At 39.2% G+C, this 13,563-nt stretch overlaps 1 protein-coding gene across 2 annotated transcripts; it reads right to left on the bottom strand.

Annotated features, from left to right (window-relative positions):
- Positions 1-3,909: 3,909 nt before the first annotated feature.
- On the bottom strand, positions 3,910-10,030 carry LOC117393752 (low choriolytic enzyme-like). 2 transcript variants are annotated; one of them, XM_055229140.1, is made up of 10 exons: positions 9,928-10,020; positions 9,556-9,586; positions 8,915-8,980; positions 7,878-8,030; positions 7,182-7,299; positions 6,388-6,566; positions 5,722-5,803; positions 5,522-5,646; positions 4,590-4,657; positions 3,991-4,198 (listed from the first exon to the last, which is right to left on the bottom strand). In XM_055229140.1, the coding sequence occupies exons 1-9, from the start codon at positions 9,988-9,990 to the stop codon at positions 4,602-4,604; spliced, it is 873 nt and encodes a 290-aa protein (XP_055085115.1). In that variant the 5' UTR covers positions 9,991-10,020; the 3' UTR covers positions 3,991-4,198; positions 4,590-4,601. The 2 variants fall into 2 exon arrangements, with proteins under 2 accessions (XP_033847646.1, XP_055085115.1); XM_033991755.2 differs by lacking the exon at positions 4,590-4,657 and having other exon boundaries at positions 3,910-4,202; positions 9,928-10,030.
- Between the last annotated feature and the right edge of the window lie 3,533 nt (positions 10,031-13,563).

Here is a 13,563-nt window from a genome sequence, read left to right as displayed (position 1 = left end):
GTGTCACCCACACAAACAATCTACACATCAAATGAAAGCTGCGGCCCTCGTCTTTCTGGATATGCAAACCATTTTCACCTGCAATCACCACAGCGCCGACAGGAAAGACGTTTATACAGAAAAGTCACAAAGTGTGAATTTGGTTCTGTCAAACATCAACATATTCACACAAAGTTGGTCTCATTTGTTCCGTAAAGGTCCAGAGAATATATTCCAGTCAAGAAATTATGTCCACAAAATAAGATCCTCCATGTCCAATCTGCTGCAGGAAAGTTCTCCAAATATGAAATCTGCTCCGTCACTTCTTTGCCTTTCTTTTGTCGATTTCAGGCATAATAAACTTCTGAAAGCGCCAACTTTGTTCCCCAGTGCTAAACACACGCGTCAGCTTGTGATTGACACCAGTGTTGGCCAATAAGGTGGGGGTTGTGGGTTACTGAGGCCGCAGACAGTGAATCAGTGCTACAGATGACTGAAAGTTTACACCCCACTCTTCCCCTTGTAGAATCAACCAATTACATCACACACATTTAGTGACGTTTTCCCCTTACAGCCAATGAGCAGCGGGACAGGATGACGTATCACATGCCATGGTTTTCCATAAACAGACGTACCCGGAAGAAAATGTGTACTCCTCAATGCCATGCTGTCGAAATGGACCGGTCCTTGTTGCGCCGGAAGTGACGCAAGTGCCCGTCGACGAACACTTAATTTTTTTAATTAAGGCACTTTGGTGAATTGGGAAACGAGTGGATGCAGAAATCTGTGCATAATGGCGCATCTCAGACCTGGAGCGGTTCATGGCAAAGATTAAAGATCCCACAGTGGACTCAGGAGTAAAGGACCTTATTTTTTGATGGATTGGATGCTCTTCTTGATCGGTGGTTTATTCTGCTATTGACTTAATTGTAGGTAAAATATACCATGTGTAATCATTAGCTTTGCTTCTGTGCACATAGTGCACATTCGGACCATGCGCTCTGGCACATTTGTGTTCAGCTGTATGAATTAGACTTAATTTGTCTATTGTTTAAAAGGTCTTGTTTTATTCTGCAGTTTGCATTATTGTAGGTAAAAATCTAAGATGTGCCACATTAGCGTCTCATCTGTGCGCACGGGTGAGGTGTGCACTGGCACGTTCCTGTGGAGAATTACGGATCAGACTTTGTTTATTGTTGATATCTGACAGAATATAGTTCAGACAGAGATAAGCACAGAAGCTACAAGTGTCATTTCTATGTCAGAGCGCCCCCTCATGGGCAAACACCAGAACTAACATCTAAACGTTGCATTGGAACTGGAAACATGAGGCAGTGTGGTGCCATAAAGGCGATTATAATCGATCGCGATGATTGTGATTATAAAAATATGCCACGAACGATTAATTGCGGACCTTTTTATCGCGATTAACGACATTATCGTATATCGTCCCATTCCTACTTCTTTTGTGGGAATATGTTGATGTTTGACAGAACCAGAGCGCGATGTCCAAATCCACATTTCTGACTTTTCTGTAAAAACGGCTTTCCTCAGCATTGTGGTGGTTGCACGTGAAAATGTTTGTATATTGAGAATGATGAGAGCCGTAGTTTTCATATGATGTGTAGATTTCATATGATGTGTAGATTTCATATGATGTGTAGTTTTCATATGATGTGTAGTTTTCATATGATGTGTAGTTTTCATATGATGTGTAGATTGTTTGTGTGACGCAAAAATATATGTACATTGCTGTAAAGTTGTAACGTAAAGGCGACGGCCCGAGGGCGGGTCGTCAGAATGTTAAAGGGTTTTAATGTGCTCTTTTTGGTCTTTCACATTTGTAAATCTGACTGTGAAAGAGTCAGTGCCTCACCAGCCATCAACCTGACCGCACGTCACTGATAAACACATGACACGTAACACGATGTAGTCACAGTGGAGGCATCTGCGAGTTTACGGGCACAAACTCAGACATATAGGCAAATAAAACATGACCCGAAATGTTTAGGAGTTATGGATCTACCTGCAGCCGTTCTCCGCGCCTTCCACCCATCTCCTCACCGGTGCGCCCCGTTTATCCCCTCCACACGAGGCCACGAGGCCACGCTTCCGCGTGGGGTTTCCACGTGGGGTTTCCGCGTGGGGCTTCCACGTGGGGTTTCCGCGTGGGGCTTCCACGTGGGGTTTCCGCGTGGGGCTACCGCGAGGTGTCGCGAGTTTCGGGTTGCTATAGTAACGGAGTTTACAGGCAGTATGGAGAGTGTAAAATGTAGATAATCATTATATTAATAGAATAGGTTTTATAGACTGCGTTACACTTACTGTAAAACATTTCAAAGCATTTCATACCCATCACACTCGTCCTACAAACAAATATCTGGCCTTTTCTGCTGTTCAGACTTAATAAATTGGTTTAATCTATTTCTTAAATTTCATTATTGCTGTGGATCCTCTGACGTCTTTGTCCAGATGACTTCATAAACCAACTCCATGAATGTACAATTGGTCCAAAGCATTTGAATGTGTAAATGTCAATTAGTACAAACAAAATATTTGTTTCTTATACTTAAAACCTCTACAACCAGACAGGGGCAAAGGGGCAAAACATGCAAGGAACTCAAAGCTCACCGGGCCTCACAAATGGACCACTTTTCATCGAGAATTGTAATTTTTCCACAACAGTGTCACTCATGCTGTAGTGTTACTTTCACTCCAGTGTTAGGCAAAAGAATAGTTATTAAAAGTGCAATTAACATTAGTGTGTGACTATGTTTAGCATATTATAGTGTGCCTTTGAGATATTTGATAAACTGTTTGAATTCTCGTGTTTTTAGAGAATGTTTTGTGTATTTAAACTTGTGCTGGAGTTACTCTGGTACTTTGGTTAATCCGGCCTGGTACGTGTGTGTTCCATACAGATAAATGATACAGATGTGTCCATATTATCCTTATAACTCCTTGAATAAGAATAACTCCAATATGTTTATTAAATGTGTAGTAAAGGTCTGTATCACACATGCCTGTGGATTTTCAAAAGAAATGTAAGAAATGAGTCGTGATACACACAAATAAAACATTTAAATATGGCATTTGAACTTCTTTGTGTGTGTGTTTCCTTTTAGGTGGTAAATTCTCCTTGTATAGTTTGCAGCTCATGTCATCAACACTCCCGTGGGGTGTGATGCTAACTGTAAGCACTGCTCTGTCTGAGGCTTGTTAGACTTTGATCTGAGCTTTGTTTTAACATAATCTGAACATAAAGAACTGATTTAGCGTAAAATACAACAAGTGAGCTGATTTGTGCTGTTAAGCAGCTGGTGTGCCTTCCACCAAGCCAAGTTACAGGTAAGGTTTGTGGAGAGACGAGTGAGCTGACAGTAAGCATGCGTGTTTTGAAAGTTTGTCTTCAACAATAAATTAAAGCTTAGATTTTTGTAGATGTTTTGGTTGAAATCTTACACAGTTGGGTGTTAATATTATTTTGTGAGTATTTATGCTGGACACTAGCAGAGAATTGCAGTAGAGTGCAAGTGTAATTGTTTCCACTCTCCATACTGATAGGAAATGGACGGGCCAAGGAATTTGTACACTCTATTAAAGGTGCACTATGTAACTTTTCCTTTAGAGCGTCCACAGCTTGCTGGTCTCCATGGAGATGTTATAAACTCCTGTAATTTAATAAATGCAATATGGAAACTTTGCCCTAACATTCAAGCCAAAGAAATAATATCACCATGGAGATAAGGAGGTAGCAGTCTCTCTATCAGAAAAGTTACAGTGCACCTTTAATTTTAGCATATAAGTTTTTCATATATTTTGAATGTGGATAAACCTGCTCCAGATATGGCCTTCCCATTGCCCTGGGATATATCTAACGGTTGAACATTATTTTAATTTCATTTAGATTTTTTATTTATTTATTTATTTCGAGCAGATTACCAAACACATGTATTCAGTACATTTAATGCTTGTTTAATCTTCCTATACAGTTTTCTCAAAAGAGCGTTGATAACAGGTCTGAATGAGGGAGGCGTTCTATCATTAGTGATAAAGACACCGGATTTAAAAAAAAATTTTGTTTACATTTGTTGCATGAAATACATGCACAATAAAGTACAATTAGATACAGACATATTTCAAACAATCAAATAGAGAGTGTTGGATCCAATGCACAGGGTGTGCTTCAGTTCATTTCTTCAATGTTTGCTCCAATTCTCTTCCTGTACAAAAACATGAAATCAGATGATAAACAAACGTTACCATTTAAAGCACGAAATAAACCCACTTTGGACGGACAAAATATTAAATAATGTACAAAATCTGGTATTTTCAAGCAGACACAAAATGAGAGGTGACTTACTCACTCACTCACATGGGGAAAAGCCACCAAAACTTTTACTGAAGTAAGAGAACTGTTACTTCAATAGAAATGTAAGTATGCAGACAGAAAATTACTCAATTAATAATAAAGTACAATTTCTTTAAAAAGTTCCTCAAGTAAATGTAACTGAGTAAGTGTAACTGAGTAAATGTACTTTCCACCTCTATATGTCTGTGTACGGTTTTGTTTAGGTTTAGAAGATTATATGCACTATAACACAAACAACTTGCATTTAAATCTACAAGAACATGTTTCTTTCAATGGGTAAGACATCATTCTCAAAAGAAGTGGAATCTGAAATAAATCACACATTCAAAAGGGGTAATGTATAATAATAATATTTATGACTTCTAATGTTTCTAAATTAAAAAGGTGCAGCTTTTCTGGTGGAGGATGAACCGTCTCCACACAAATGTTGGGACATTCCACAGTATTTTATTAAACCTATCATTATCCATAGAGACAAGCAATGACAACACCAGGTCAATTTAGAGTTCAGATCTGTAGAGAGCCAGCCCACTCACAGAACACATGTTTGTCAAGGATTTTTTGAGCAATTAAAAAGCTGTGAAGGAATAAATGTTCAATACATACAATACCATCTCCAGCCTACCAGAAAAGTTACATCGTGCACCTTTAAAGGTCCTAGATTACACAAAATGGATTTATGTGTGCTGTGAGCCATGTCAGGATATTGTTTCTTCAGCAAAAACATCCCTGGAATTGTGTTTTATTTCATTCACACATGTTTGAGCAACCCTTTATTATTAGGCTGTCTATATCTCCAAAGCTTAAAATGCTCTTTTCCACCTTGTGATGTCATGAAGCAGTATTTTTTTAATTTAACAGCTCCTTTTACCTTTAGTTCAGTAGAGATTGGCAGATCGGAGACTCCAAATTTTTCAAATGATTCTAGCGAAGGTGTATGGAGTTTAAAAACACAGTGGAGCACTTCCTGTATTACCACATGACATTACAAGGGGAAAAGAACTCAGCCTAAATATGTAGGGTTTGTGTGTTAATCATGGGTGAATGAAAAAACAAAACTCCAGGTCTGTTTGTGATGAGGAAACAACATTAGACCAGAGATCAGATATAAAATCACACGGAGCCTTTAATGCCAATAATGTGGTGTATGTTCAATTTTGGTTGACATACTACAGTTGTAGAGGCGGTTGATCCGTAGGATGTCATTGGGGCTCATCTGGGTGGCCCTCCCTATGGCGACGTTGGCGTTGGGGATGGGCACCATGGTGGGCTGGCGGTTACTGGAGAAGGCAAACCTGTGGCACACGTCCAGTACATTGTTCAGATTTTGAGCCGGGATCAGACGGTGTCATTGGTAAAGGTGACTGTACCTTCCATAGTGCATGACTGAGTTGTAGTCGTAAGGAGTGCCCAGGTTTCTGGTCTGGATCTTTCTGAAGTTAAATTCCATACCTGAGAAGACAGCACCACGCAACACGCCATCACAGCAAGGCATGAACAAGGCATGTTTTCATGATACTAAAAAACTTGATTTAGATATTAAGGAATAGGCTCAGTACTTGGTACTGATTTCAATAACACAATGATGAAACAATATCAAATTCAATTTTAGTATAGTGACAATACTACAGACTATACGCGATACTCAATACCAATTCCAATACCACAATGATAATTTAAAAAAAAACAAAAAACTCTTTCTTTAGACAATATACTGCGCTGTTCCACATTAAATGTTGTACTTTGTGTTCTATTCCCATGTGGCCTTATATTTGTGTAATCCCTCAGGGGTCCAGTAGGTTCCATAGTGGTCCATGGGCGTTTGTGTGTGTATACTAGTACATGCGTCTTATGCTTTTGAAACAAACAGCTCAACATCATTATAAACATATTCAAGAAAGGTTCATTTCTGTCCTGTGAATGAGACTTTTTTAGTATTGACACCTGCTCAAATGAGTATCTAGTTTCAATACTAGTTTTAGTATTAATTAGTATCTGATAAAATATTTTAACAAGTGTATTGCGTTTGTCCTCACCGCGGATGACATTCTCCAGCAGGATCCTGATATGTGTGTCCCTGTCGGAGCGGCTCTGCTCGTGGTCGAAGCCCAGAGCGTGGAGCAGCTCATGTTGGATGGTGGACTGGAAAACACAGCCCTGCCGCGCCAAAGAGACCACCTGTGCCCCCCCGCGCCGCCCCACAAACGAGAAGCACCTGCCAGACAGAGACAGGGGCAAAGGGGCAAAACATGCAAGGAACTCATTAAAACCTCTAAAATCACACAGAGACAGGGGCAAAGGGGCAAAACATGCAAAGAACTCATTAAAACCTCTAAAATCACACAGAGACAGGGGCAAAGGGGCGAAACCGCAGCATTTGTATTAAGGTTAAGTATTTTTTTATTTTCTTTTAAGTTAAGACATATTTTCAAGCAAGGAATGTTTTATTCCAGTCCTGAGACCACTACTGTGAGATAACTGTAGCAGACAATAGTGGACTCCTCCCTAGAGCTTGTCGAAAACTTCTGGCATCTAAGAGTCTGCTGACTAGTCGTCAGACTAAAAATGGTTCTCAAAAGGTCTCAACCTGAAAAAAAACTTGTCCAATTGCCAACATTTTATGTCAACCACATCTGGACGACTGACCATAGGAGGACAAACAACAACAATACAGACCTTTAATCACTGGCACATACACATAATAATAATAAAATGAATTTAAAAATGTATAGAACTCCACTGGAGAATTGGCTGTAGACCTCTCCATTAAAAAAGTGATTTCTAACCATAAGAAATGACTGAATGTCATGTGTAGTGAGGTGAGCCCTACCCTCCTTGAGACTGGATGTCCACAAAGTCCCTCTGCCTGTCGAGAGGAGTGAAGCGCACACAGGTGGACTGAGCGAAGGAGCGCAGGCCATCTATGATGGTGTTCGTCTCTCTCTGAGCTGCACAACACACAAGCCATCACAACTTAACAAATCTGCCTAACTCTGGATTTACTCATGGGGAACACACTAGCTAACTAAATATGCTTATTATTTGACTGCAACACTAGATAATTAGATCATTGTTAGTGGTTAGAAAGCTTCATTCTAAATGTATTTAACAACTATTTAGCCATGGAGCTTTTTTGGTACCAGTTTATAATTGCTACACTTAACTAACCTTAATAAAGCATGAACAAATACTTGATTCATAATGAACCAATAGTTCAAGAAGGAGTCGGACTATGTACTTAATTAAGCGGTGGGGCTTAGGAGTCAGGGTGTTAATGAGATACTTACTAAACCTGAACCCTTTTTAATAAACTGTCCATTATGAATGAATTATTGTTCATGAATCACTCATGTTTTATTTTATTTTTTAAAGTGTTCCCCATTTTGCATTAATGCTTTTAAGTACTATTTCATTCTTGGACATCTTCATATATATTAAGAAGTGCTTTATAAATATGAATTAATACCTTAATGAGCACAGACTAACCAACTGACCAATACTGTGAATAATATATATGTTTGCTCACAGTACTGGTTGGAGATGCGGTAGGGTACGTAGACATTGCCATCAGTAGCTTTGGGCCATAGGCAGCCCCGCGCTGTACACGGGTCAGCATTCTGCAGCCCGTACGGCACTGCAATGTCTCCCTCCACCACCAGGGGGTCAGCCAAGTCCTTCCCTATAAAAACACAATAAGACTCAAGTGTCATTTCCAGATTTTGACTGAAAGTGTAATAAGACCCCCAGCACACTGTCTCACTTTTCCAGGTTACTTAGGGAGGGAGTTAGGGAGTGACATTAAAACCCGGGATAAGACAGGCTGCAGTAGGAGTAACTAGCTGGGGGAAGTATGGCAACCTGAGCACTATCCTCTGCTTTGTCCTATTTTCTCATCAGCAATGGTATTCACATGTTGTCCCCTGTCCCACTCCCCCTGTGGAGTGTAACTCTTTCAGATGCCCCGATTACAGCTGGACCCTCTCCTCCTCCCCGCCTGGCCCTCCTCCACCCGCCTCCTCCCTCCTCCTCGCCTGGTCTTCCTCCTCCTCGCCTGGCCGATTTTTCTCGTTTTGTCTGATTTTTCCTGTTGTTTGATTTTCCTGTTTGTTTTTGTATGTAGGCAGGACGGTGGCTGAGTGGCTCATGTCTCACAGCAGAAGGTTTGGTTCGATCCCCGGGTCGCCCAGGCCTTTCTGTGTGGAGTTTTTCATGTTTCTCCCCGTGTCTGGATGGGTTTCCTCCAGGTACTCTGGTTTCCCCCATCAACCAAAACATGAACGCCCTTCGAGACAACTGTTGTTGTGATTTTGGGCGTTACAAAAATAAAATGAATTGAAAAATGAATTGAACTTTTGGTTCAGTTTTATTAACACAAGGTTTAGTTCCCTCTGACCTTCCTCAGGTATAAGTTCCCTTCACTTCCTGATTTTACAATAGATTGTGTATATGTGCATGTGTGTATTTGTGTGCGTGCATACAGTTAAAACCAGAAGTGCACAGACACTATATATAAAGCATATTTATATATAAGTCCGACAGACTCTAGTTTTATAATAGACTCACCCAGATTCTTATTGGCCTTTTCCAGCAGAGTGGAGATACTCAGGTCATCCTCCTCCATAGTGGAGCCTATGGAGCAAACAAATATCTTTGAGTCAGATATTTTAAGCACTGCATATTGTTTTTGTTTACACCAAATTATTAATATGTGATAAGACCTGGACTAGACCAGGACTAAAGCAGGCCAACCAAGTCCACATCAGGACTAAACTTAGCTCCATAACTTACCCTCACATCAACTTGTCAATTGTTTTTCTGTTATTATTCAAATAAATTACAATTTGCAACATAATGTTTGATAAATGAGCAGTGTTGTCACAGATGATGATAATCACATATCTCCAGTGGTGGAAGCAGTACTCAATATCGTTAAATAAAAAAAAACAAAAAACGTATTGAAGTAAATGTTTAAAAATGTACTTAAAGAGTTACGATTAAAAGTATTTCACAGTGATTCTGAGGTTGTATAAGGTTTTAAATGTATGGATTTTGATACAGATTTGTGCAGAAATTACACATTTTGGGTATCTGCACTGCACTTACGTACAGTACACTACTACTTCTACTTTGTCACATTCCACCACTGTACACAAGTATTTTCACATTATTTTCATATTGCATTTTTAACAGGGCAGGATTCATACCTGAGGATTCTTCATTCTTGTCAAATGAGTTCTGGAAAAACAAAAAGGTTTGACTCTTACACCAGACTGCTGTATGCACTTATATATAGTGTGTATAGTGTATATAGTGTACATAGTGTATATAGTGTGGTGTATATTGTGTATATAGTGTACATAGTGTATATAGTGTACATAGTGTATATAGTGTGGTGCATATAGTGCAGTGTATATGGTGCATATAGTGTATATTGTGTATATAGTGTACATAGTGTATATAGTGTGGTGCATATAGTGCAGTGTATATGGTGCATATAGTGTATATTGTGTATATAGTGTACATAGTGTATATAGTGTACACTAATACTGTAGTGTTAGTGTAGAGCTGCGTCCTACCCTGGTGATGGAGAAGGTGTGAGTGGAGCAGAGCAGCGAGCAGAGAAGCACAATCTGAAACATGATGACCTCCAGTTGAACACCACCACACCTGAAGCCCTGAAGACATGAAGAGGAAACAGCCTTGCGCATTTATACAAGAGCCATGTGCCCATCAGCTCCAAATATGGACAGGTTCACATTTAGAAACTGCACAGGGGGAAGTGGCTGTTATTATTACAAAGCCACTGTGTTTTGGTAAAGACCGATTTCAAACGTATGCAAAAGAAACACAGCAAATGAAGTCTGAAAACATCCAGACTTCATTTGAATTCAGTCTGAGTAAATGTCTTTCCTAAACATTGTGTGAATCAGTCTGGCACCTCTATGCTGGCAGCTTTCTCAGTGAAAAAAACAAATTGCTTCTCCAAACAAAAACAATTTAAACTGAAATGGAGAATGATCCATTCTTTCATCCATCCATTTTCTTCCTCTTATCTGGGGCCAGGTCACGGTAGCAGCAGTCTAACTCCCAGCCTTCCCTCACCCCAGACATGTCCTCCAGCACCTCTGGTGGGACTTCCCAAGGATTTCCCAGGCCAGCCAAGGGACATACTCCCTCCAGTGTGTCCTGGTTCTTCCCTGGGGCCTCCTCCCAGTGGGACATGCTTGGAACACCAAATGAAGAATGCCACTTGAAATGCATGCATGATAGATCCAATCTGGCGCCACTTATACATGTGAGTCTGAACTTCAGCAGGACTTTAAAGGTCCTATATCAGGGGCATCAAACTCATTTTCACTAAGGGCCACATGAGCAAAAATGGCCATCAAGGGCTAGATGTGACTGTGAGGCAGTATAAATGTTACTAAATGTATGTGTCATGTAAAGTAAATGTAACTACTTTTTCACGTGTTAAATAACTCTCTGTATTTATTACTTAGTCAAGTTGCAAATATTGCCTGTCTGTAACTGCGTATCCCCTGATAAACTGACATTTTTAAAAGTGTATGGGGGCACACCTGCTCAGACCTTCAGCTCAGCTTCAAAAACAGTCTTTTTTTTTTTTTTTTTTTTGTAATTCTTTATTTTCAGACAGTGGAATACATTCACAGGGCAAACCATATGATTTCTATTTTATCATCTAACAGATATTCTCCTTTTACTTTCATCCAAATTTTTAACTGAGTTTTAATAAAAGGATTCTTTATATCCTTGATATAAGAATCCAGGCTTGTATGGGCCAAGACTGCATGTATTGGAGGGTTTTTAACTACAAGTTATATATCTTTCCATCTAGCTTGAAATTTTGGGGAGCACATATTAATAAGAGGCTTGAGTTGTGCAGCATAAAAATATCCTTGAAAGTATGGTAGGGCCATGCCCCCTTCTCCTTTTAAAAGCTGCAAAGTTTTATATTTAACCCTGGGTATTTTTCCTTACCAGATGAATCTAGAAATGATTCTATTTAATTCTGAGAATTCTCTTGAAGTAACTTCCACTGGAAGAGCTTGGAATAAGAAAAGATATCTTGGGAGTATACTCATTTTCACACTTTCAATTCTGTGGTTCAGACTCAGAAAGGAAACAGAGTTCCATCTTCTGATATCTTCTTTAATTTTAATTAATAAAGGGCTGTAATTAATTTCTGCCAGTGTTGCAATATCCTTTGGTAAATAAATACCCAAATATTTCAGTGTTTTTTGATCCCAATTAAGAAAATATTTGTCACGAATTTGTTTCGGAGGTGAATAATTGAAAGATAAAAGTTGGGTCTTTTGTATATTCAGTTTATATCCTGAGTATTTGCCAAATGTTTGTAAAAGTGCCATCACCTCTGGAAACATATTAGTTGGGTCAAATAGATAGACCAAAACATCATCTGCATACAAAGCAACCTTATGGTCTTCTCCATTTACACTGATGCCCTTTATACTTTCAGTCCGTCTTAGCCACTGTGCCAGGGACTCAATATAAAGGGCAAACAAAATTGGAGATGTGGGACAGCTTTGTCTTTATCCACGCTGGAATTTGATAGATTCATATCCATAAAGTATTTCGTGGAGTATCTAAAGTATTAAACTGCTTCACTCCTCATTCTGCAGCAGATATTAGAGATTTTCTATTGACAATGTCAATATATTTTTTAAGGCAACATCTTATGGTCATTCCAGAGTAGTGTACAACAGTTCAAATGAGGCTAAAATACTTACTTTAGAACTATCACTAAATGGCGTCACGAGATGGAACCGAGCAATTTTTAGAGATGTAGACAGCCCAACAATGCAGGATTATGCAAAGATGTATGAATGGATCAAAACACAGCTCCAAGTATGTTTAGAGGAGGCAACAACTTTCTAACATGGCTAAAATTGTGCGTGATATAGGACCTTTAAAAATGTACTATTTTCAAAATATACAATCTGCTTTTATTCTCCCACTTAAAAAGTACATTGAGTTCTCTGTGAATAAACACACCTCAGGGAATAGTCTCACTGGTGCTGAGAGTCAGTGCACGCTGCAGGTGACCGGCACTTCTCTATTTGCAATAATGCAATAGAGCTGCAATAGTGTTGGCACATATTACCCACCTAAAGCAGGAACATATTTTGAAAGACTGCATAAATAAACACAATGATCTGTTTTAATGGTGAGTAAGACATGTTCTGGTAGCTAACCAGCTGATATGATGTTGCTCTGTGAGACTCACTTGTCTAATTAGCACAGAGACTACATTCTGTGGTCAATATAAACCCATTTTCACATCCCATCACACATGTGAGGCCCAGTGTTTCCCAACAGCACAGGGGAAGTAGGCTTAGCACACCTGAGGGTTACAGTGCCAGGAAACACTGCAGATGCTCTTTCGTCTGTTCTATACTCCAAATTACATCACAACAGTCCATGGGTCTATATTATTTAATGGTGAGGGGCAGGTACAATTACTAGAACTATGCAAAATGTTGTCATTGTATTGTGAGGTCAAAGGACACTCACTAATAGAAATGATCAGGGTCAACATTTGTGGTACTTTTTTGTAGGATATTTTGCAGCCTTTGTGAGAAGATGATATCATCTATTCTGGAATCTGAAAACAAGATTTGAACGCGATTGTTTATTTATTCATTGTTATATTTATTGCAGTATTGTCATGTGTTAAAGTAGCCTGCGCTCTTAGAATTCCGAGGGTTAGAGGCTGCAGGTGCAGGGGGTTTAGGTAGTGACCATTCAGATCAGAGAGGGGCATTTTTAGGTTTAAACACAGAAGCTGTCATTGCATAATGCCCTCCAAATTATTTACTTCACCCTGCAGCCCAACATCCAAATATTAAAATATTAATATATATTTTTACTGGTTTAGTTATTCCTAGTTTAGTCCTGGTTTGGTCCTTGGTTAATAATAATAATAATAATAATAATGCCTTACACTTGTAATGTGCTTTACAGGTTTGTCAAAGCCTCTCAAAGCACTACACTATAGTCATTATTCATTCACTTCCACACTGGTTCTTAGTTTTGTAATTGGTTTAGTCCTAGTTGATTGGCATTTTGGCAGAGCAATGTTGGTGAAGCCTTATATGTTTAATTTTCACAAAAATCCACTAAAGCAGTTGTTCTATTGTTATTGAACCAGGTTTGGTGTTGGGGATATTTTG

The sequence above is a fragment of the Periophthalmus magnuspinnatus genome, chromosome 3, assembly GCF_009829125.3.
Source record: "Periophthalmus magnuspinnatus isolate fPerMag1 chromosome 3, fPerMag1.2.pri, whole genome shotgun sequence".
Classification (NCBI taxonomy): domain Eukaryota; kingdom Metazoa; phylum Chordata; class Actinopteri; order Gobiiformes; family Gobiidae; genus Periophthalmus; species Periophthalmus magnuspinnatus.
This window is presented reverse-complemented; position numbering and strand designations above follow the sequence as displayed.